This window comes from Harpegnathos saltator, unplaced genomic scaffold, assembly GCF_003227715.2.
Source record: "Harpegnathos saltator strain DR-91 unplaced genomic scaffold, Hsal_v8.6 scaffold61, whole genome shotgun sequence".
Taxonomy (NCBI): domain Eukaryota; kingdom Metazoa; phylum Arthropoda; class Insecta; order Hymenoptera; family Formicidae; genus Harpegnathos; species Harpegnathos saltator.
In genome coordinates this window covers 1,030,684-1,053,615 of record NW_020230438.1, presented here as the reverse complement: position 1 = coordinate 1,053,615, position 22,932 = coordinate 1,030,684, and the positions used below count along the sequence as shown (strand labels likewise).

Below are 22,932 nucleotides of genomic sequence, written 5' to 3'. Positions count from 1 at the left end.
TGCCCACGCGGAAACTTACGGCCCGCGCCGCGCCGCTCGCGCCGGTCGCGAGCTCGACACTCGACTGACGGTGGAAGGCGCTTTTTCCGGATCAGTCGCGCGGCCAGCATTTGCTCGATTTTACGAGACGTCGACGGCGCGTTAATTGGCCGAAGCCGGCGTATCTCCGCCGAGCGATCTGCTCTGCGCGCGCGCGCGCGCGGATGAAGCGCGCTCGCTCGCGAACCTTGACGCGGAAGCAAAGTTATAAATTAATTAGTGACGGCAGGAGGGAGGGGGGCGTGAGAGAGGGAGGGAGATCGTGTACATCCGCTAAGCCGTTATGGATGTCTCGACGAGTCTCGCGTCTCTCGAAACAGCCGCGCGCGGCGGCCGGGAACGGGCCGAGTTAACCCACCCTTGACAAGTCGGGAAATCTGTCAGACAACGGTGCACGTCGTTAGGAGCAAAGTTGTAAATTAATTGGAGTGCGTGCCGCTTCCAACGCGGTCCTCCGCGTCGACGATTCTCGGGGAAAACGAGCGTGAAGCCGCCACACGTCAGCCGACCGGACGCGGACAACGCGGCGGGAAATGCGTGAATTTTGCAGCTTGTCTCTGCGAGAACTCCGTCGCGGGATTCCTTGATGATGATCTCTACGCGCACGTTCGATGATGGTAAGGACGTCTCTCTCTCTCTCTCCCTCTCTCTCCTTCCGTTCTACATCGGGAGGTCAGGCGAATATTCGCGATCGATAACGACTCGATCCGCGCGCCGTTTATCGCTCGCAGATCTCGGCGAGCTATTGTGACTTACGGAGAAAGCTCGGGTATCACTCGCAGATAAAAACATTCCTGTGATACACAGATAAGAGCTCGCGGAGAGTCCGATTACTCGCCACGGCATCCGCGGCTTCGGGGCGTTAATAGATTTGTCCGATTTTATTTCGTTCAATTAAACTCCCACACGAGGGCCGCGAAGATTGGATTGACACGTGGGCTCGTTAACGCCGCGCGGAACGGAGATTCATTAACATCGAGCGATATTCAGCGTGACGATAACGCGAGCGCTTTCGATAATAAAGTTCCGATAAGCGCGGCGATTTCGTAACGCGCAGACGTTGGATCCGCGATATTGAACAAACGTTTTATTATCGGAGTTACGACGTCAGTCGTCGATAAACAGCCCTGAGGCGCGTTTGATCGGACGGCCCTTTTCCCGCGATTCTCCCTTTTTTCGCCCTTCGATCTCTCTCTCTCTCTCTCTCTCTCTCTCTCTCTCTCTCTTTCTCTCGGTCTCTCTGTAATGCCACTGTTCCGCCGAGGCGGTCTGGCGGTAATATTTCCCGTCTCTTGATAGCCGTCATTGCGCAATTCGGTAATAAATATCGGATTCCCGCGCTCGGGAGAATATCCCGTTCGATATTTATTACCGCGACTAGCTTCCGGTGAAACGAGAACAAGGAGAGAGACGCCAAACTGAGAGAGCTAAAGAGAACGCGCGCGTAATCGAGCGGCTATTGAAACCTCAAGGGCGCGCGGGGTTGCAAGGTCAGGCGCTACACTCTCGCGTGCTCGCACGATGACATATTCCTCAATTGGGATTCATTTAATTACCGCTCCTTCAGCCGCGGCTCGCGGCTCGCGGAGAGAGCGTGGCGCGCGCGCGCGCGCGCATTTAGACGCTCGCGCGTTGTACGCGTGCCTCGCATCAAATTACAATTACGGAAGGGGTGGGAACGGAGTCGACGTCGGGTCGCACGAATATCGAGCGATTCCGCTCACGCGGCAGGCGGACGAAGGAAGCCCCGCGGATTGCTCGTGATCGCGACGTACGAATCTACCGGCTTCGCCGCGGTCCTCGTCCTTGTTGTAGTCGCCGACGTCGTCGCCGTTGTCGTGCTGTTTCCGTTGTCGTTGGTCGCTTAATGCAAATTTCACATGCATGGAGCGAAACGACGACGACGACGACGACGGCGGCGGCGGCGGCGGCGGCGGGCAAAACGCGGGAAAGCGCGATGCCAGGCACGTATCATTTTAAAGTGAAAAGGGAGCCGGGGGGTCGAGCGGAGAAGGGAGGAGGAGACACCGTCGCGCACACGGCAGCCCTTTACGCGCAAAAGCACGACTTTTTGCACGCCCCCTCGCCCCGCCGCCCTCTTCATTACCCCTTGATTTTTTGCCTTGCCTATACGCCGGTCCGTCGACTTCCATCCACCAATTTCTTTCCCCTTTTTCTCTCTCTCTCTCTCTCTTTTTCCTCTTTACTGTTTCCACTTTTCTCTTCTTCGCCGCCCTTTTACCGCCTGCGCGCCTTCGCACCCCATGACGTGCGCGGAGGAGGGCGGGCGAGGAAGGCAGATAGCGAGAAAGAGAGAGGGAGGATCGGGGGTGGGAGAAACGGTCGCGAAACAACGGAACGCGAGGACGGGCGATTTTAATACTCGACGCGCGAGCGCGAGGCGGCTCAAGTTGGCTTTTATTAATCCGTCCCGTGTTTACGTTAATTCGCGCGCTCCTCTAATTTGCATCGAACCCATTTTTATCCGGCTTCGCGTCCGCCCGTGTTTTCGCCATCGCGCAAATTAGGGCCGGCGCAGCGGCGGTCGTGCTCGCCGAGGAGCTCTCAGCGCGCGGAATACGGCAAATGTTTCGCGAGTCGGAGTTTTCCCAAGTGTCCCGGCGACGACGCGTCGCGATTTAGAGCGCCGTTAAGCGCGCTCCGTGTCGAGCGAGGCGGCAAAAATCACACACACACACACACACACACATCCCATCGCGATTCGGCAGTGGCGCGCGATCGTCGCACGGCCGACGGGCGCGTCGCGTCGCGACGACGTCGTTTACTTATCTAATGGGCAAATAACGACGCTCCCTAACGTACGAATTATGTAATCGAGCTCGGGACGCGAGGAGCGCTCGCTCGCTCGCTCGCTCGCTCGCTAGTCGGCCGTTGATCCCCGACTCTCTTCGTACGCCGCTCTCGCGCGAGTCGCCGTGTGTATACACTCCGCGGGAATGGAAAATCAAGCCGAGACACGACATCGCGTATTGCCGGCGCGTAAGAAGCGAATAATCTCCGCGAGATCTGCGCGTCGTGCAGCGCTCATACCAACGACGTCGACGACGACGACGACGACGACGATGATTCTCTCCGCGGAGCAGGGACCTCGGTCCATTCCGCCCCGAGCGGCTGCGAGGGTGAGCGAGAGAGAGAGAGAGAGAGAGAGAGAGAGAGAGAGAGAGAGAGAGGGAGAGAGCCCCTCTTTGGCCGGCAACTCGCGAGACGCGCGTGTTGTCCTTCCTCGGAGGAAGTTCCTCCGTGCTTTGTGCGTGTGCGAACGGGAAGGAAAGAAAGGCGCGCGCGTACGTGCCGCGCGCGGCTCACGTAGCCGCAAACGAGAAGAGAGAGGGGGGGGGATCCACCTGCCCGGCCGAAATGATTGCGGCTTTTTCGTCGCTCCGGGCGAGTCCGCTCGGGCGGCTCGCGTTTGACCGCCGTCTCGGCGAGTAGTTATCCGACGAGAGAGAGAGAGAGAGAGAGAGAGAGAGAGAGAGAGAGAGAGAGAGAGAGAGAGAGGAGAGCGGACGAATGGTCCGTGAGCGATGTTCTCACGGAGCCGCCGCAGTCCGGGTCGTTTCGAGGCGCGTGTCGCGTATGGAGATGAGTCATTGCCGCGGTCGCGTTCCGCAGTCGCACCTATGATCGATGTCGTCGTCGTCGTCGTCGAGGCGGTATTTTATTGAATTATCGACGGCCGACCCCAACGTTCGCGGCGCGACGAGATCGATACATCGATGGGACGTCGCTGCCGGGAGATTGATTGCGGCGCGTTTTGCGCCAGGCCGCGCGAACGCACGTCTATATTGTTTACGCGTCGGCTTGAACGACCAGCGCGGCTGCAGCGTTAACGTTTTTCACTCGCGCGAGCCTCTAATTCGACGTTAAGGCATTATTCCGGCAAATTGCCGTTTCTCCTCCGAGTCCTCCCCGGTCGTTTCGTATTTAACATTTTTCACCGCTGGCTACCGCGGCTGCAACTACCGCGGGGTATCTCTCCCCTCCGTTCTCTCTCTCTCTCTCTCTCTCTCTCTCTCTCTCTCTCTCTCTCTCTCTCTGCGTTCCTTTGGCAAAAACCGCAGAGAATGATATTCCGCTCCCCCGCGAACGGTTCGCTGGCCCCCCTGTTCTTCTTCTTCCCCTCGTTTCTTCTCGACTCGCGATGTATGCCGCGCCATTATATTTATGTGGATGTGTGTGTGTGCGTGTGTATATATGCGGTGAAAGGGAGAAGGTACGCACAACGGAGGCGAGAAAGGTCGTTTTGAATCCCTTTCCGTTCTTCTTCCCTCCGCGAATCGCGCGACACCCACGTTGTTTTTGCCCGTCGCCTGATAACACCGAGGCTACGACCTGCGATGTCAAAGGCAAACACGACACACACACACACACACACACACACATAGACACAGCTCGGACGAATGGTCGTCCAAAAATCCCGCGCCCGATCTCATCTTTTCCGATCGGAGGTTACTCTTTAATCGCCGCGATGTGTACGTATCCTCTCAGTTTTCGCTCTCCCGCAGCGAAGGTGGAGAACGCGGAACGTCAAAGGCAACATCCATAAGTAACCTAAAAAGTTCCGCGCGGGGAAAGTTCGTCTGATTAATATCGCGACGCGCGAGAGATGATAAGTAAGGCCGTCGAATATCCGGGAAAATATGCGAGGGTCTCACCGCGCGTCGCGCTCCACAAACGTTCTTTGTCCGACGCAGACTCTCGCGATACTTTCCACGATTACGTGGCGCTAACGCAAGTAGCGCTCCGGGCTTTGTCGAATTTCTTCGCGTGTAAGGAGCTTAACTCGAACGCGGACGTGTCCAGGTTTTTCCGAGACTCCTCTCCCCCCTCTCCTCTCTCTCTCTCTCTCTCTCTCTCTCTCTCTCTCTCTTTCTTTCTCACTCTCTGTCGTCCTCTCTCGCTCCGCTCGCGTTCTCGCCTACCGGCTGTACTCCCGCGGGTCATTCATGCCACAACAAAGCACATTGTGTCGCAACGATCTTTAGCGGTATTCGCCGACGTCGCGGGCTTTGCGGCATGAATCGCATTCATGGCCGACGCTCGTGTGTATTCCGAGCGCGTGAAGGGTAACGAATCGCAAACGCGATCAATGCACGCGCGTTACGCGTATATGATAATTCCGCGGAAAGCAATTCCCTGCAATTTAAGTAAACAAAGCAATCCCGCAAAAAGGGCGCCATCTCTCCCGGCCGTCGTTGGTCGCGCGCGCGCGCGCGCGATGGGATCTGCATTTTTATGTTGATTAATTTTCATTTCTATTTATCCGTTTGTTTATTCCGATTTCATTTGACGTTCATTTTGTTTATTCGGTTTCACGGGTCCGATTGAAATTTCCGAGATTGCCAATTAGAATCGATTTCACTCCCTTTCCTCCTCCGCCTTTCGTCCTCTACGCGCCGGAACGCCGGTTAAATTCGAATTTACAACGGCCGCGAAGATGGAGAGAGAAAGAGGAGAGAAGCGAGGCGCCTCGTAACGCACGACGGAACGGCCGCGAGGCGGAATTCTCGCTCGCTCAAACCTCGCCGGAACACGCTACGAATTTCGAACACACATTCGCCACTGTGTGTGTGTGTGTGTGTGTGTCGGTTAAGTGGATCAAAAGCGCGATTGAACGGCTCGAGCCGCGGCGCTACGCGACGCGACGCTCGCGCGAATTGTTTTCATCCATTCACGTCGCGAGTCCGCGCCGGCTCATAAATACCGGCCGCGCGTGTGACGGCCCATGTTTTCGCGTGCGGATGTACCGTAACGTCGATATTTGCCCGTATTCGCTCGCGATCCAGCCACGGCTGGTTTACCCGCTCTCTCGCGCCGGTCGTCGAAGGGGGCAGATCGTGTGCCGCAACACACCACCGCCTCGGGGGTCGCTGTGTGTATTTGCGCCCGCGCGCAGGGCAGGGCGCGGAGTTACCCCGCAAAGTCGTGAAATCCACTTTCTTCCCCTGACAGGCTTCCCCCCGCCCCCTACCTCCTCGGTTCCACCTATACGCGAGAGAGAGAGAGAGAGAGAGAGAGAGAGAGAGAGAGAGAGAGAGAGGCATCCTGGCGTTGACGGATTTAGGGTGTCTCGCGAGGCGTAAAAAGGGGCCGGAAGGGGCCTCGCCTCGAGGCGAAGTGGATATAAATATTCGCGCCGAGTTATCGCGATTTTCCGCCTCCGGCGGGACTTTTACATCGCCTCCTGTGTGTGTGTGTGTGTGTGTGTGTGTGATTCCCCGTTAATTTTTATTCGCCATTAATTCGCCGACCCCGCTCGTAAAGTCCGTCGGCTCGCGCCGCCGATGAGCGGCGGCTGCTTCTATGAGATCCCAACCGCGAGAGCCGTTTAGTGTAGCCTTTCGAGCGCGCTCAGTTTCGCCCAACACACGCACATAGAGAGACGAGAAACAGAGAGAGAGAGAGAGAGAGAGAGAGAGAGAGAGAGAGAGAGAGAGAGAGAGAGAGAGAGAGAGAAAGAGAGAGAGAGAGAGTGGGTTTATCGATTTCCTCTCGTGGCGGCTGGAGCATTTTCATCGCCGCGGCGGTATCATCTTTCGCAATATGGCGGTTGCGTTACCGGCGCGCTATAATTACTGCGTTTTACGACGCTTTCGCCGATAGACACCGCCCCGCGCGCGCTTTACGAGTCGTACGTGTAGTATAGTACGCGCACGCGGGGTGTACGCTGGCACACGTGGAGCACCACTCGGCGGCGGCTCTGGCGAGGGGGTGGCGGGGGTAGTTGGCTGGCTGGCTGGCTGGCTGGCTCGCTGGAGGCGGAGAGAGCCGGTCGAGGTTGAGCGAGGTCAGGGCGGATGAGAAGTCCCTGACCTGGTCACCTACGCGTCTCTCTCTCTCTCTCTCTCTCTCTCGCATCTTGTCGCTCGCTCGCTTTCACGTTTAGGTTACCGCAGACTTTGCCGGAGGAGCGGACCTCCGGGGCTTAATTAGCGCGACACGTCGATGTCTCTTGTCGCGTCTTGGGAGCGCAAGATTTACCCCGGCGATTCGGGGGGGGAAAGGTCAATGTTTCGAAAGATAACGGTATCGATCGTCGCGAGACAGACAGACAGAGAAAGAGAGATGGAGGAGAGGGGAGGGAGGCGCATTCGCGGCCGACACGGAGGTGCGCGTCTCTGTGCGAAAGAGTCGCGCTGCAAAAATGCAAGAAGATTTTTCGCGAGCGATTCTATTAGCCAAACTACAGAGGAGACGCGAGAGCGCACGTTTCTCGTCCTGTTCCGTTGGTCGTACTTGCAGCTCTCAATTTTTTAACGACAAGAAGACCGACCCCCGCCCCGTCTTGGTCGGACGGGGGCGTCGGGGGGGGGCTCCTCCAATGCTGCAGCCGGTGCTTTATCACGAGTCTCTCGTTATTTTGTCCGTGACGCAAACGAGAGGCATTACGGTGCGCATTATTTAACGGAGCCGTGGAGAACGGCGGCGACAGCGGCGCGGCGATCTCCTCGCCGCGGAGCGGCTCTCTAATCAGCGCTAACAATCGCTCTCGACGATCCCATTGTCCCCCTGTTCGCTGCCGGGTGCCATTACTCGCGTTTCTAAGCACGCGCGGCAATCCGACGCGTCGTCGTCGTCGTCGTCGTCGTCGTCGAGCTGCAGCAGTCGGCGCGATTTTCGAAATTCCGGGGCGCCGTTCATTAGAGGACGATCGGCGCGAAAAAGTCTTTCGGCGCTAACAAGCGCGCGTGATTTATAGCGGCGCTCATTAATCACGTTAAGTTCCCCTCGCTGGCGGTCGACCTCCTTATTAAACCGCGATTCGATCTCATTGTCCTTAACGGACAAAGGCGAAACGCTGGCGCGCAGTCGAGGCGCGCGAGGCGGCCGAACGAACAGGGCCTTGTATTATTGCGCGTACAACAAGGTGATTCATTTGAGCGCGCGCGGCGCTACACGCTAAATTTCCACTCCGAACACTGTCGTAAACCCCGGCGGTCGCCCTCGTCGGCGCATTAATTTTTGCTAATTGCCCGTGCAATCAGCGCGCGACTGCGGGTAACAACGCGCGCATATATAAGCGCGCGCGATCGGTGAAGCTCGACGAGCACGCGATCGTATCGGCGAGCACGCTTTCTCGATCGCCCTGTCGAGTCTCTGCTGATCTCTGTTCGATAAATGACGGTAGCAAGGTCTCTCTCTCTCTCTCTTTGTGTGTGTGTGTGCGTATGTCCGTCTCTCTCGGGGCGCTACCGCGACATGATTGATTCGTTATGTACGCCGCTACCCTTACATTATCCGTCGCGCCGGCTCGACATCGTGTTCCACTTAGCCGCGGGGCCATTTAAGGTGTCTCATCAGCGCGGTTTCCCGGCGACGGGCAGAGCGAGTCTGCCCGGCGGAAAGTTCAAGCGGCAATTAGCGCTCCCGCGCGAGACTCGATCGCGTCGAGTCAGCTTCTCTTTCGACGAAAAACCTGCTAATTGGTGGGCCGATTCGCGTCGGGGAAAAGCGCGACATAGCTGGTCTGTTCGCGTGGTAACTCTTCGCGTTAACCTTCTTTCTCCGCAACTGCGAGTCATATTGAGACAAACGTTTGAATGCGTGTGCGTGTGCGCGCCGAATATGCGGGCGCTAGTCCTAGTATCTATCTAGTAGACATCTGGATCGCGACAACGCGTTCCCTCCCACGAGCATCGTCGTCTCTCACCTCGATCCTTGTGTTTGCCTTGCAGGTGAACTCTGATAACCATGATCGCACCACGCACGAGATCCAGCTGAAGCTGGGCAACTTCTCGCTGGTGAGGCACCTGCTGGACGACCCGAAGCGCCTCATCGGTATCGATGGCATCCCGCCGAGCCCGGCGCCCGTCACCCCGTCCTCTCCCAGTCCTTCCGCCTACAAGAGCGCCTCCACGTCCAGGAGTTCGCCGGCTCCGCAGGAGTTCAAGAAACCCAGTGGACTCAGAGCGAGCACCTCGTCTTCCACCTCCGGCGCCGGGCTTCCCGGCGCCAGCAGCACCGCCAGCGGCGCCAGCACCTCCGGCCACCAGCGAGGCAGCGGTGGTTTCGTCAAGCCCGCCGACGGTAAGCCGCCCCACGTCTCCAGGAGCTTGTACAACACCGGTCACGCGGTCAAGCACGTCGGCAGCGGCGGTGGCGGTAACGATCATCGCAGCCACGGCTTGCCTCCAGCCAAGGGTCCACCACCGCACAGCTCGTCGGTGATCGCCGCCAGCCGCATTCACACGTACGGCGAACGACTGCCCAGGTTACCTCTCGATAACGTGAGTATCGATCTTCGCAGACTCCTCCGTTACGCCTCGGTTTCGCGCGCGCGCGCGGGGTCGTCCCGGACGACGAGGACGATTTGCATGCGCCGCGACCGGCGGCCCGTTCCCGAAAGTGGACGGTAATGGCTTCTCGGAGCTAACGGCTTGATCGCGCGTCGTTCCACGGGGGTTGTTTGCGCGCGGGGTTTCCCCGGAAGCCGCGTGTTTCCTGCGTCAAGGAGGGGGTGAGGCTGACGAAGAAGGACGACGGTATCGATAGAGGGGCGGTATTGGCGGTTAGCGTCGAGGAGGCTGCACGTGATTTCTCGCGGTAAGCCGCACGTGCGACGTGATGTGAGAGAGCGAGCGGCTGAGAGGATCTAATTCGGGCCGTCGAAGGCGTTCGCACGCGACACCGCAGGGAAAGCAAGTTCCCCGCGCAAGTTCCCCGCGCTGCGCGACTAAAGTTGCACTTTTTCCTTGTTTTTCTTCTTCGGTCGCAACGATATCTCGCACGAGAGAGAGAGAGAGAGAGAGAGAGAGAGGTGTAAACCGGTAGTTTGTTTGCGGGGGAAGGGGCGCCGATGTTCCGGGCTGTGTCGAGAGTTGTGCCGCGGAAATCGGTTCCTTCTCGAGTAATGCACCGTCGAGGGCCGCCTCGGTGAAAGGCGCGCGCGGTGTTGCTTGAACCACACGCGAGCGACGACGCCCAGACTCGTCAAGTTTGAAACTACTTTAACGGCACGTCTCTCGCCGGAGTCGCGATTATTTGTCGCGTAAGAAGATTAAGAGAGGCAAGTTTTCGTCGGCGCTATTGTCGCGCCTGCACTGAACGCGACGAGACGCCGCCGCCGCCGCCGCCGCCAACCTTCCGCCTGTTCCTCCTCTCCGCGTCGTCCTTCTTCGCGTGCAAGCTGCATCGTCGACATTGGAAGCCCCATTGGAGCCGGCCGGCTAACCGAACGTGTCTCGTTCGCGCGCCATCGCGAAGTCGCGATCTCTCGTGCTCGAGAGTGAATAAACGCGAATGACTCGCCCGAGCAGTTTATTTCGCGCGTCCCGGCGATCCTTCATCCTGGCAGAATCCTGTGAAAAATCGACGTTACTCTCGTATTATTGCTCGGTTACCGCATCGGGATGCCGCGATCATCAGTCACTCCTCGATATCTCGAGCGCGCGCGCGCGCGGCCGTTTACTTCCGCGTCCGAGCGGGCGAATCCTTCCACGCCGTTCCTTCCTGCCGCAAATCGCGGGGGAAGGATCAAGCAGCCCCGTGGCATTAATCTCTCGCCGTAGGAGCTGTAATAAAGAGGTTATTATTATCTCCCTCCTTTCTCTCGCTCTCACTCACCCACTCGTCTTCCTTTTTCCTCTCCTTCCATCCTTCTTTCCTTGCTTCCTTCCTTCCTTCCTTCCTTCCTCCCTTCCTTCCTTCCTTCCTTCCTTCCTCCCTTCCTTCCTTCCTTCCTTCCTTCCTTCCTTCCTTCCTTCCTTCCTTCCTTCCTTCCTTCCTTCCTTCCTTCCTTCCTTCCTTCCTTCCTTCCTTCCTTCCTTCCTTCCTTCCTTCCTTCCTTCCTTCCTTCCTTCCTTCCTTCCTTCCTTCCTTCCTTCCTTCCTTCCTCGTCAACTCTGAACTTCCACTCGGGATCATCCGGCGGATATCAAACGAAACCAGTTGGCTCGACAGGCTCGTTGACAGAGAACGAATTGCTTTTCAATGGAAATCTAGCTGCGGGCGAGGAGTGGGAGAGGCCCAGGTCGTGGGATGAGATGAGGAGGAGGGAGGAGGAGAGGGAAGTTTCGAGACGGGCGCTATTACGCGATAGGGGCCTCCTCGAGGTGCAAATTTCATTGAGATTGACTATCGATCGTGTCTTCTGCTTCGCCTTCCCCCCCCTCTACCGCTCCTTTGCGCCGGTCACACGTTGCCCATCGGGGAGACGATCAGAGGTCTATCGCTCTTCCTTCCTCCCTCTCTCTCTCTCTCTCTCTCTCCCCCTCCCTCTTCGGGTGTACTTGTACAATTAGAGCCGGTCGGGCTCTGAGTGCGTCTCGTCCTTCCTCCTCTTTTTCGCATTCTCCCGGAAAATTGATTCGCGTTTGTCCTTTCGCCGTTCTCTCTCTTTCTCTCTCACATGCCTTACCTCCTCTTTCTCTTTCCTCGACAATGGCTGGCGAATCGTTCGTCCCGCCGAGTCATTCGTCCTCATTATCTGGAAATTAATTTGGAATTACGCGCGCAAAGGGGAGGAGGGCGCGGGGTAAGCTTGCAAACTGGCGCGCTAAATATCGCCGGACGTTACGCTATTAATGGCTGATATATATATGTCTCGAATTCTCCTCGTGTCACCTCTCCTCCACTTTCTCGGGCTTGCCCTTCGTCGTCCCTTTTCACCTCATCTCGTCCCATGTCTTCCGTCTTATCTCTCGCCTCTCGCTTCTTCCATCTTCGACTTTTCACCCTCGCGGTTTTATGTCGCGTCGTTACACGTTAAGGAAAAGAGAGAACGAATAATTGCTTTGCGCTTGTCGTGTTTCAGAATCGAAAACGTTTCGGGCGGTGGAAGCTTTCGAAGGCGAAACTGTGTTACGCACTCGACGAATTAATCCGTCAGCCGAATCCGTAAGCGAGATTTATCAATCGACTGAGAGGGCAATTCAAACATAACGCGCTCGTATATTCCCCATTTATCGCCTCTCGCTGCCGCTCGCAGGTGTCATAATACAAAGTATACCCCCCTCTTCCAGCGCGCGCGCGCGCGTCTCCCTCTCTGCTGCTCTTTTCCTCTTTCTCCCTCACCCTCTCTGCCGGCCTCTCTCTTTTTCTTTCTCTTTCTATCTTTCTCTCTGTCTGTCCTCCTTTCCTCCCAGTTTTCCCATTTTCCGTTCTCTCTCTCTCTCTCTCTCCCCCCCCCCCCTCTCTCTCTCTCTCTCTCTCTCTCCGTGATTATCCAGTCCCGTCTACCTCCGTTTTTCGCTCCCTCCCTCCTTTCGTTCCTCGACGCGCCGTGTCCTCCGGCTAAAAGTTACTAGACACCCTCAACCCTTTTCTCCCTCCCCGCGCTCCCCGTGCCTCATCCCGCGCGCCAGTGCCTCATCCGCCGCAGTTCAGCCATCCCACGCGTCCGCTATTGTTCTCGCGTTTTCTTTCTGGGAATGACTACTCGCCGTTATTCGTAATACCTCTCTCCCTCTAGGACGCGTCTCTTCGCTCGTCTCTCTCTCTCTCTCTCTCTCTCTCTCTCTCTCTCTCTCTGCTCTACTCCCTCATCCGCGCCCTTTTCAATGTCTCTCCCCCTACCCGCTGGCCCCGCGGCGGTGTTGATTAATGATCGCTCGAGGAGAGCGGTGATAAATCGCGAAGAAATGTCGCGACAAGGACGCTCGCGCGCGCGGATTCGTCTCCGCCCTGTAAATTAGTCCCGATCAGATGTGCGCGCGAGATGTTTCTTTTTCTTTTCTCTTTTTTCTTTCCTTCTCTTCCCACTCGCGCACCGGCGGCGGCGGCGGCGGCGGCGGCGTGCGCGCCGAAAGATTAAGTTCGATTTATCGAGAAGAGGGCGAATCCTGTTTAATGTAACGCCGCTTAGTAAGACCAGATTTGAGCAGCGCGCACCGCTCTTCCTCCCGCTCCCCTCTGACCTCCTCCATCGCTCCCCCCTCCGGTAATTGTATGCGCTGCGAAATTTGTATTCGTTGTCGGTGCGCTCGAAGCTTCCTTCGCGCGCGCGTCCGTGTCTCGTGTGCACTCGGCGATCGCGCGAGTTCCGCTATAACGTTTCTTTTCTTTCTTGTTCCAGGCGGCCAATGCGCGCTACGAGCCAGTGGAGAACTCGACGGACGTGGAGAATATAGTAAAGGTCAGTTCCTCCGCCGCGCTAAATATCGGCTCTTGCATGCGAATGATTGTTACACAGCGTGTGTGAGCCGAGGGAGGCCTCTCGGCCTCTCCGAGGCCGCAGCTGACGCGCAACGCGCGTCGTCGCGTATCGGGTGGGTGCGAACGTTCCGCTGAATCTCGCAATTATAAAACAGTCGAAAATGAACTTCAGTCTCATTCGCAACGGGGTTGTTTCCTCATCGTCTATTCTATCGCGTGTACGTCAGAATGTTTGTAGTGAGCGCCGCCGCCGCGCCGCGCCGCAAAACCGCATCGGCCACGAGCCATCTTGGGGAGGGAGCCATCGAAACTTTTGCACTCACCCAGTGGAACAAATCGCGTCTCTCGCCTCTCGTCATTAAAGCGATAACCGCGAGGAATGCTCGTCGAGACACCGGCGTCTCGCTGGGAGCGCGAGGGCCGGGGAGGGGGGAGCGGACACCTGAAGCCCTCTCCGGCATCGAAGGGCGATACAAACGACGGCGGCGGGATCGTACGCCGTTCGAGACGCATAAAAGATGGTCGTCGTCGTCGTCGTAGTCGGCCGAGCGACGGGTTATTCGACGAAGCGAAGGCAGCGTCGCGCGTTCCCTCCGCCGGCACGACGGGAGCTCATGCTCGATCAATAAGTCAATCTTCTCGCCGATACGAGGCTATCTCATATCGAATCGATTTACCATTCTTCGTTCACCTCCAGCGCGTCCGATCTGCGACGGCGATATTATGTCACGCCTGCGAGATAAGCAAGCGGCGGCCTCGATCTCCCCCCACCTTCACCCCCGTCTTGCCCGCCGTTAATCGAGCGACGACGCGCCGCGGCAGCGAGCGGACACGGTAGACCATCCCGACCGCCGAATTTGCGTCTCCCGGGAGGAAAATTCGGTTCACCCCGCCCCTTCCTCCAGCGGGCAAGGCTCGTTCGCTGTCGCCTCCTTTCTTGCCGGGCGCCATTCGAGGCGAAAGTACGCAGAAATGTACTTTTGCTTCCCCTTAATCCAGAGCGAGCGAGCGAACGAGGGAGAGGGAGGGAGAAAGAGAACGAGGCGCGTCTGCTTTCTCTTCTCTCTCTTCTTCTCAGTCGCCAAGTTTTCTCATCCTCCGCCCTCCTATCCCTTCTCCCTCTGTCGGTCTCCTTTGCGCTGGAAACTGCGACATTTTGCGGTTTACCGGAAGAGAGGGAGACAGAGAGAGAGAGAGAGACGCAGATTTTCTGTAGCTTCGTTATTCGTTAACATTGATATAGTTAAACGTTCTGCTCGTCGTCGTCGTCGTCGTCGACCGCTTAATTATTACTCGGCCGAGTAGCGTGGAAATTTCGAGCGAGCGAAAAATATCGATAAACATTTGAGCGACTCCTGCTGTGAATCTTTCATGTCTCGCTTGTCGGTCTCGAAGTCGCTTGCCGAAGTCATCTCCCGTATGCGCGCTTCAGCCAGCTTGTTAATGGAAAATTTATCGAAGCATATGCGGGCATTCCCAAGCAGCGTCGTTGCTGCACGCTTCCGCGAATAAGTCGCTCGCGACAGTCGTCGGCAGACGCCGCCCTCTTCATAATCTATCATATATCACGATTATATTTATCACTCGTTTATGCATCGTCCGTGTCTATATATAGCGTACGGTCAGTTTTCGTTTCGTACAGTAGTCGCATAATTGGCGCATCGACCGGCGGAAAATCCGGCGGATCGACAGCTTCTCTCCTGCACGCGGCGCGAGTCTCGCGATCGACGCGGGATGTCTCGGAAAGGCGGAGAGAGTTGGCGCTCCGTAACACGCGGCACATGTTAATACACTATACGAGAGTGGGTAATTTTTCAAGCGTGTTCAAGCAGGAGATGACGCGTCGAATTTTCCCCACCACGGGGCCGCTGGCACCCTTTTCTCGCTCATCGGACGAAATGCCGACGGGCCGTCATTCGCGCTCTCGGACGTGACAGCGATTATCGCCAATCGCGCGTCACGCGAGATTGTAAATATTTTCCTAAACGCCGGCGGCGAAAACTGCAACCGCGGAAAGCGGCAACGGCCTGTTTACACGCGCGCGTGCTGGAAAACGGAATTATACGGTGGTGAAGAAACGGCGCGCGAGATCCCCGTCGGAGCGCCCCCTCGCCCGCCCCCCTTCCTCTCCTCGCCGGTCTGCGCACAATCTGACAATGGGAATGCGCGCACCTGCCTCTGCCGCCGTGGAAAGCGCGTTTTGTGCGCGATACCATCGCGGCGAAACGCGCGAACTTTGAATTGTTTCCTCGAAGGAACAGGTGGAAGGAAGAGAAGGAGAAAGAGATGAAAGTGAGAGAAGACTCGCCCTGTGTGTGTGTGTGTGGTGTGGACCGCGTCGTGCGAACCTCCCGGGAAATTGATGCCGATAAATCGCGGGTAAATCTGCCGGGCGCGCGATATTTACCTCGCTTAATTTCGCGCAGGAGCGAAATTGATTATCAATTTGAAATTATCATCGTGGGACATTTGATTTCGTTGAATTACGGCGTCGTTGCCTCTCTCTCTCTCACCCTCACTCGCTCTTGTTTATCTATCCATCCACCTCCTCCCCGAATCGTGTTTAAATTTAGTAGCGCGATCTAAAAATTGTGCGGCTAACAGTTAAGCGACAGAGAGGCGGAGGGGTGAGTGGGGGGAGGTGCTTTCCCGCCGCGGGGATGCAAAAGCGAGCACGATGGACGACACGGCGATCGCGGAATATTGCGCGGATTATGAAATTATAGATTATACATACAAATCGACTGATACGCCCGGCCGGTATCACACATCGGCGAGTGCAGCCGGCGACTAAATTATCCGGGATAAGTAATTATGGTCATAAATGTAATTCAGCGGCGGAAGGGTAAACGTTTCAGAACGACACGCGAATTTATGGCGCCATTCGCGCGGCGCACGTGCGGCGACACGGTCTACGTGAAATTTCCACGAGTGTGGAAATACAGGGAGGCAGAGAGAGAGAGAGAGAGAGAGAGAGAGAGAGAGAGAGAGACAGCAGCGCGACAGCCAGCGAGAGAGGGAGAAAGAAGGAGAGGAGAGGAGAGGCCTTGTGCGCTCTCGCGGCGTGTCCGACGTCGCCGCAATGATTCACACCGGCCGGCCGTCCGTGTTGTTTTTCCGACGTGACGCGTACTATCCTCCGCTGACGTCCGGTCGAAAATAGTCACTCCCCGCGGCGGGATTCCTGATCCTTTGATCGCTGACGGATCCACGAGACGCCGGATAATTCCCTCCCCCTGCCCCGGCCCGCTCCCGCCACCCCATCCCTCGCCGGGCAAGCCCGGGTTCGACGGTCGGGTTATATGGCGGGATTTTAGCAGTCTACCGCCGCGCCGCCGGTCGCTGGGATCAGCGAAACGAGTCGGGGGTCGGCCCGGAGAATCGTATGCTAATTTATGGATATGGTTTAATGGCGATTACCGGCTCCGATAACACCCACCGCCCGCAGTCGTAACGTTGTGACAGTATCAATTCCAGGGCGCTCAAATTGACGTCGTGTCGACGCTTCACTCATTCGCGCGATTGATACTTTTGTGCGCGCGCGCGCACGCGCGCGGTCTCTGTTGGGCTTTTTCGCGGAAGCGTAAAAAGCTCCCGGTGGAAATTGCGCGAATTATGTCGCGCGATTGGAAACCGAAGTTGACGAATCGTCGCGGATCGCTCGCGACCGACGTTTAAGACCTGTTAGTCTGATTAACGCCTCGATCGACCCGTTGCTTTCTCTCTTTCACTCTCTCTCTCTCTCTCTCTCTTGCATTAAGAGGAATTTCATTGAAGTTACATCAGTCAGAGACATCTCGCGTGAAAAATTCAAGAGTCGAGAGAACGATGGCAACGGTCCAGTGTAAACAGAGCGCGGGAGAAACAAAGCGCGAGGCGTCGACGAAAATAAAATATGGAAGCGGCTGTTCTGCGAAAGTTTCACTTTCCGAGGCGTAATCGCGGAATTATTTAACGACGATGCGACGAAAAGAGAGGAAGAAGCGCGACAGCGCTTTTCGGGGAGAGATTCGAACGAATCTCTCGTGCTCGACCCCTCCGCGCGATTCCTCCGCCAAAATCGCGGTAGCTGCGAGGTCAACGAGAGAGTCACGGCATGATGAATTTCGCAAATTTCAATGCTCCTCGCTCGAGGAGAGAGAGAGAGAGAGAGAGAGAGAGAGAGAGAGAGAGAGCACAACGCGACGCGCTCCTCCTCCTCCGTCGGTTCGACGACACGCGACTCGCGGCGAAAGAAGCCCAGGCGCCGGGCGAAAACGCGATATTATTAATTCCGCGAGCAGGAGCGCGGCCGTTAAAAAGAAGCCGCGCTACCGCTGTGCATCCCATTTGTTTAACGAGCCCGGCCTGGTCCGCGCGCGCGCGCGCGTCCCCGACGACGTCGGTGTAACTCGCCGCCCCCGGGGCTTTTCCACTTTCAGCACGAATTTATGACGATGCTGCCTACCGAGTAGCCGGTACAGTTCTGCCTCCCTCTGAAATCCCTCTCCCTCCGTGCCCCGGCCGTCCTCCTGCCCCGGCGGTTCCCCCTTGGTCCCTCCCGTCGTGCAGCCGCGCCGGCGTTCGGTGCAAGAGTACCGTCAGAAGCCCATGAATTATTCTCACGGCTCTGCCCGTGGGAAAATACGAGAGTTCCGCCAGTAGGCATCGTAAATGCGACTGCTAATTGCGCTCGCCGACGACGACGACGACGACGACGACGACGACGACGACGCGAGCGAGCGAGCGAGCGGGCGGGCCGCCCGTCGCTGAATATCGCATTCTTCCACGACCAGCCCCGTTTATTTCGGATGTTTTTGTCTTAGATCCGAGGTCCTTTGTCGCCGGCGCGTGCTTTTGTTCCCGACGAAACATTTTTAATATCCCTCGGATAGAGCCTGTCGTCGTGTCGTCTCGCGCGCACGCGCGCGATGCTTCCGCGAATTCGCGCGCGAGTCTACAAATCTCGCCGAGAGAGAGAGAGAGAGAGAGAGAGAGAGAGATTACCTCGGCGTTATTTCCCTCTCGCTGCGAGCGTGCATTTTCGCAAAATCTCGATCGCCGCAGCGGCCGGCAGACTGCGGCACGTGCGGAGGAGAGCGGCGGGAGATCGAAGAAGAAGAGCGCGTATAGCGGAAATTGCGCGCGCGCGCGTGAGGATCTCTCCGTTAAATTTTACATCGCGCTTGGGAAACAAGAAGGATCCTCGGCCGGCTCTTGGCCGGCCGCCAGTCCCCCGGCGGCTTCCTGAAACCATTAGCTATCAATCGGCCTCGTTGCCGAATTTTTATCACACCGTCGCCGCTGATGGCCGAATCTCGCCGGCCGGCGGAAATGATCGGAAATGGCTGGCGTGCCGAGAGCGCAGATCGGAGCGCCCGACGGCAACGGAGTGACAGTGAATTAATAATCGCGCCTTCGCGCGATCGAGTTGTTCACACCGGACGCGAGGTCGGCTGATGCATTTTTAAAGCAGTTGGCGACATTTGCGCTCGCGACGTGCGCGTCTCTGAACGCTTCCCCGCGGCGGCCGTCAACGCCTCTCGCGTTGACCTGTAAGCTCCGATCGATCGGCCGCTCATCGTAGCGAGCCGCGAAATGTTCGTCGCATCGACCGACCGATGCATCTCAGCGCATGCAGTTAGTTAACTCCTGCTGCAGCTCGGGAAGCCGATACAGCGGTCCCTATATTATTTTGTTGGCGAGCCACCCTTTGACACACGTACGAAAAAGTTCTCGTTCAAAGACCGCAACGGCAGACCCGAAAATTCGGCTCGCAGGCCGGGCGTTGCCGATATGTTTGCAAACTCGATGAATCGCCGCGATTAAACGGCGAACAGACACTCTCACCTCCTTGCTCCTTGCGGAGAACGAAACATCGGGGCGGCGAGCCGTCGTTGCATCGGAGGAGGGTTTCAGTGGGGAGCACATACTTTTATTTAATACATAATGCATAAGGCATAGTATGGAAACGCGCGCATACCCGACTAGAAATTTTGATCAGGTTCATCCAACGTTGACAAGAATCTAATGGAGCGAATGAAAGGTAATCCTAAGTAAGTCAGTCCTTATAATGACGTCCTAACGACGAATGAGTAAGGAAGACCTTTATAAGGTTACAATGATTGGGCTCACATTAGGATCTTGATGTATCAACCTAGTGTATGATATAATATGGTTCAGTTGATCAGGTCCTTGCCGGGATCTTATTCATTGTGTCTAATATGATTTGCATCATCAAGTTTTAACGAAACAATTTTTGGGTGTCATTTCCAAATATAAAGATGTCTGCACTGAAAAAAAAAACACTTTAGATCACTTGAATATATTTGTAAAAGGCTATAGAAACTATCCTCTTCTTAGCAGTTAATAAGTAGTTGTAAAATTAACGTGACATGCAACTTTTCTCTTTAACGCTACTTTATGTCTTGTGATACTTTATGATATCTTATGATATTCATTTTATGTTTCTTTTCCGAAACATTTTACAAGTATGCTCGAGCGATCTAAAATATTATTTCATGCAAATATCTTTTTATTTGGAAATGACATGAACGAATTTGCAACGTGTCATTTCTTACTTCTAATGTCATCATCCAATATAGTCGTGGCGAGTCATAATTTGAAAAAAAAAAAAACATAATAAGGATTCCATAAGATAACTCAATAAGGATCTGACTATGAATTACCTTACTAAGGTCCTGATATCTACGCTGCGTTACATGACTTACCAAGACCCGATAGTATCACCTTATTGATGTCCTGATGTCCAAATGAGGTTAACCTGATCAGGACCATGGGATAAATTTCTAATCGGGCACGAATAATCGGGCATAAGATGTTTATGATAAGAGGCTAGGATATTTGTTAATACTGCCCATGTGTTTCTGATGAGAGCTAAGGCTAGAATATGAAAAAGACATTTTGTATGAGAAAATAAGCACCGTAATATTATCGTCAATCAAATTATCAAATTCTAATTAGGAGTACTAATTACGAGAATAAAGAGCAAATAATGCGTGCGCGACACTTCTCTCTTATGACCAACTTAACCATAAAAATTCGTCCTTACGAACTTCTCGACACTTTCTATATTATGCTTTCTGAACTCTGCTAGATCCTCGGGGCGCAGAGCGGGGATGGAAATTAAGGCTCCGATTGTTCTTTCGTTCGCTTATGCATCCTGCATTACGCGTTCTCCAAAAGTACGCGCTTCCCGCTTTCCGCTACGAGTTTCACCCTTCTGTATCTCGCGGACACGACGAAGAGTAGACGCGTGCGCGTAGAGGGCGCTGCGGAGCGTTCAGCGTTGCGAGCTTCCTTTCGGCGGAGGCAGCGCGGCTCGAAACGGAAGGGCGAGAAGGTCGAAGGGCGCGAAGGTCGAAGGGCGCGGGGGAGGGCAGTCGCGAGTGCAATTCTACTTGCGAACGCGCGCGGTAACGGGTTCGTCGCTCCTTCTCGCGTGCCCGGCATGATCGCCGGCATTACCGGCGTTCATACTCGCCGGCAATTACCCCGAGAGTGTCGGATTGCGAGAGGTTTTTGTCGTCCCGGATGAATTGCCAAATTGCTGGCCGCCGTTGTTTTGTGTGTCGGGCCGCGCCAGCTGCCATGCCGGTGCCGCGCGCTCTTCGGCGTATCGTGTGAGGGATCGTCCTTCTTGTTGTACGGTAATTTGCGTCCGCGCACGGTTGGGCCGCGCCGTGAAATTTCGGAAGGACCGCGCGCCACAGCGCGGACGGCTCACACTTCGCCTCGTTTAGTGGTCGTCGAGCGAGTTGTCGGTGGATGGAACTTGACGCGCGCGAGGATCGATGACGACGACGACGACGACGACGACGACAACGACGACGGATTCTCCTCCCTTGACAGCTCTCTCGCCTAAGGGCCAGTTTCTCCGAAGATGATTCAATCTTCGCGCCTTTTGCTCGCGCTTGACATTGAGACGTCGTCGGAGTGTGTCGTCGCGAGCGAGCGAGCGAGGCGGGTTTAATTCCATTTTTTGCACGTTCGCGGCGGGGTTATGGCGCACCTTTTTCTCTCCTTCTTTCTCTCTCTCTCTCTCTCTCTCTCCCTCTGTGTTTATATGTGTGTCACGCGGGGCAGGAGCGAAAGTCTCATGTAAAGGCTAGACGTTACACGGTTAATCCGTTAACGTGTCAGAAGGGGGGGACACACACACACACACACACACGCGAGCGCGCAACTTATCGCGGCGGTAAGATGCATTAAAGTTGCACTTTAGCGTAACGAACAGGTGCGACTTGCAAATTTCTCGCCGCGGTCTCGCAGCTTCTTGCTCGTTTTTCCCGCGGCTCGTCTCTTCCCCCCCCCCCCTCCCTCCCTCTCGCGTGCCCGGCATAATTGTCGTACCGTCCGCCGCGGCCGGTTTTAAAGACCTGCCGTAATAAAGTGCTCGGAAATAAAGTGCTCACGTTCTCCCCTGCCTCCCGCCCTCCCTGCTCTCTCACCGATACTTTTCAGCGACGTCGCCTATTTGAAGACGTCGTCGCGATCGCCCTTCCGCCGCGACTCTCGGACGTTTCTGTCAACATCTCGATTTTACGGGCGCGCGCAGAAAATAGCCGACAGCGCTTCGGGTTTCGCGGGGAGCGCCGCTTCACATCGACCGCCGCTGTTGATTCAGATTTCAACTCGAGCGGCCTTGACGCGACGCGACTTATCATCTTCCCGTCGCCCCCGACAACAGAAAAATAGCCGCGAATTCTCGCTCGGGGATTTTTTTGCCGAACGTCGCGCTGCTGCGCGACGTCGTCACCGGGTCGACCGCAATCTCGCGTTGACCCGCGCAACAAACGGCCGCGCGTTTCGCGCGATATTTATTTGCCAGTGCGTCGCGTTTACGTTTCCCCGCTTCTCCACAGCCGCGGCTCTGGTCGCTCTTCACCGCTGGACCTTCCCGGCGGCGGGGGGGGGGAGGAGGGGCCCTCCTTCTGTCTCCTCGATGCGACGAATCTTAGCGGAGCGTCGCGCGCGCGTCCGTCCATTATTCATCGGGAATTCGACGCTTATTTCACCCTCCCCCTCCCCCGCCCCCGCTGCAGCTGATATCGTTGCCCCGCTATAAATTCCTCATCCGCGGCGTGCAATTTGCATAACTCGATGTCTCGTCCTTCGTGCGGCGCGCAAATAAATTATCGGCCCGCGTAAATCATCCGCACGAAACATGCTCGTGCGACGACCCGCGCGCGCAGTGACTCAACCCTCGAGAATTCCTCTCCCTTCTGCGCCCGCTCTCACTCTCTCTCTCTCTCTCTCTCTCGTTTTTTCCCGCTCGTTCGGTATGCGAGTCCTTTTTCGAGCCGGCTTCGTCCTTACGCGCCGGTCGCTGCGATGCCGCACGCGCGTCACGTGTGTGCGATGCAACTGCAACTGCACGCGTCCCGACGGGAATAACAAACGCGATTAACTCTAAAGAGCGCAACAGAGGGGGGGGGGAGGGAGCCCGCGTCACAGGCCTGAATATCAACCATTGATTCGCCAGAGTGCTTTTCCGCCGCGGAACAACCGGTGGGGGGATCGCAGGATGCGCCTGATAGAAAATGAAAGCGTGAATCGCGAAGGAGACGCCGCGGTCGCGAGCGGAGGAGAGCGGAAGAGAGATGGAGATAGCAGCGACGGGGAAGCGGTCGTAATAACTTTATCAAGCGTTTCGAGTAGCAAAATCTGCCGAGATAACGCGCGCGTGCGAGGCGACGCTTCGCGACGTCGCCGGCGCGGCGCAGCGTTTCGGCGCTGGGATGTTCTCCAAGGACAATCTCTCGAAGGGACGAGGAGAAA

The 22,932-nt window shown here is 56.2% G+C and overlaps 1 protein-coding gene across 6 annotated transcripts in view; it reads left to right on the top strand.

Annotated features, from left to right (window-relative positions):
- The window catches only part of lilli (AF4/FMR2 family member lilliputian), a 232,719-nt gene that overhangs the window by 136,295 nt on the left and 73,492 nt on the right, over window positions 1-22,932 (top strand). For all 6 annotated transcript variants that reach the window (XM_011140197.2, XM_011140196.2, XM_025304439.1 and 3 more), the window contains 2 exons: window positions 8,736-9,287; window positions 13,073-13,132. In XM_011140197.2, coding sequence (XP_011138499.2) covers window positions 8,736-9,287; window positions 13,073-13,132 — 612 coding nt within the window. The remainder of the gene's footprint in view (window positions 1-8,735; window positions 9,288-13,072; window positions 13,133-22,932) is intronic.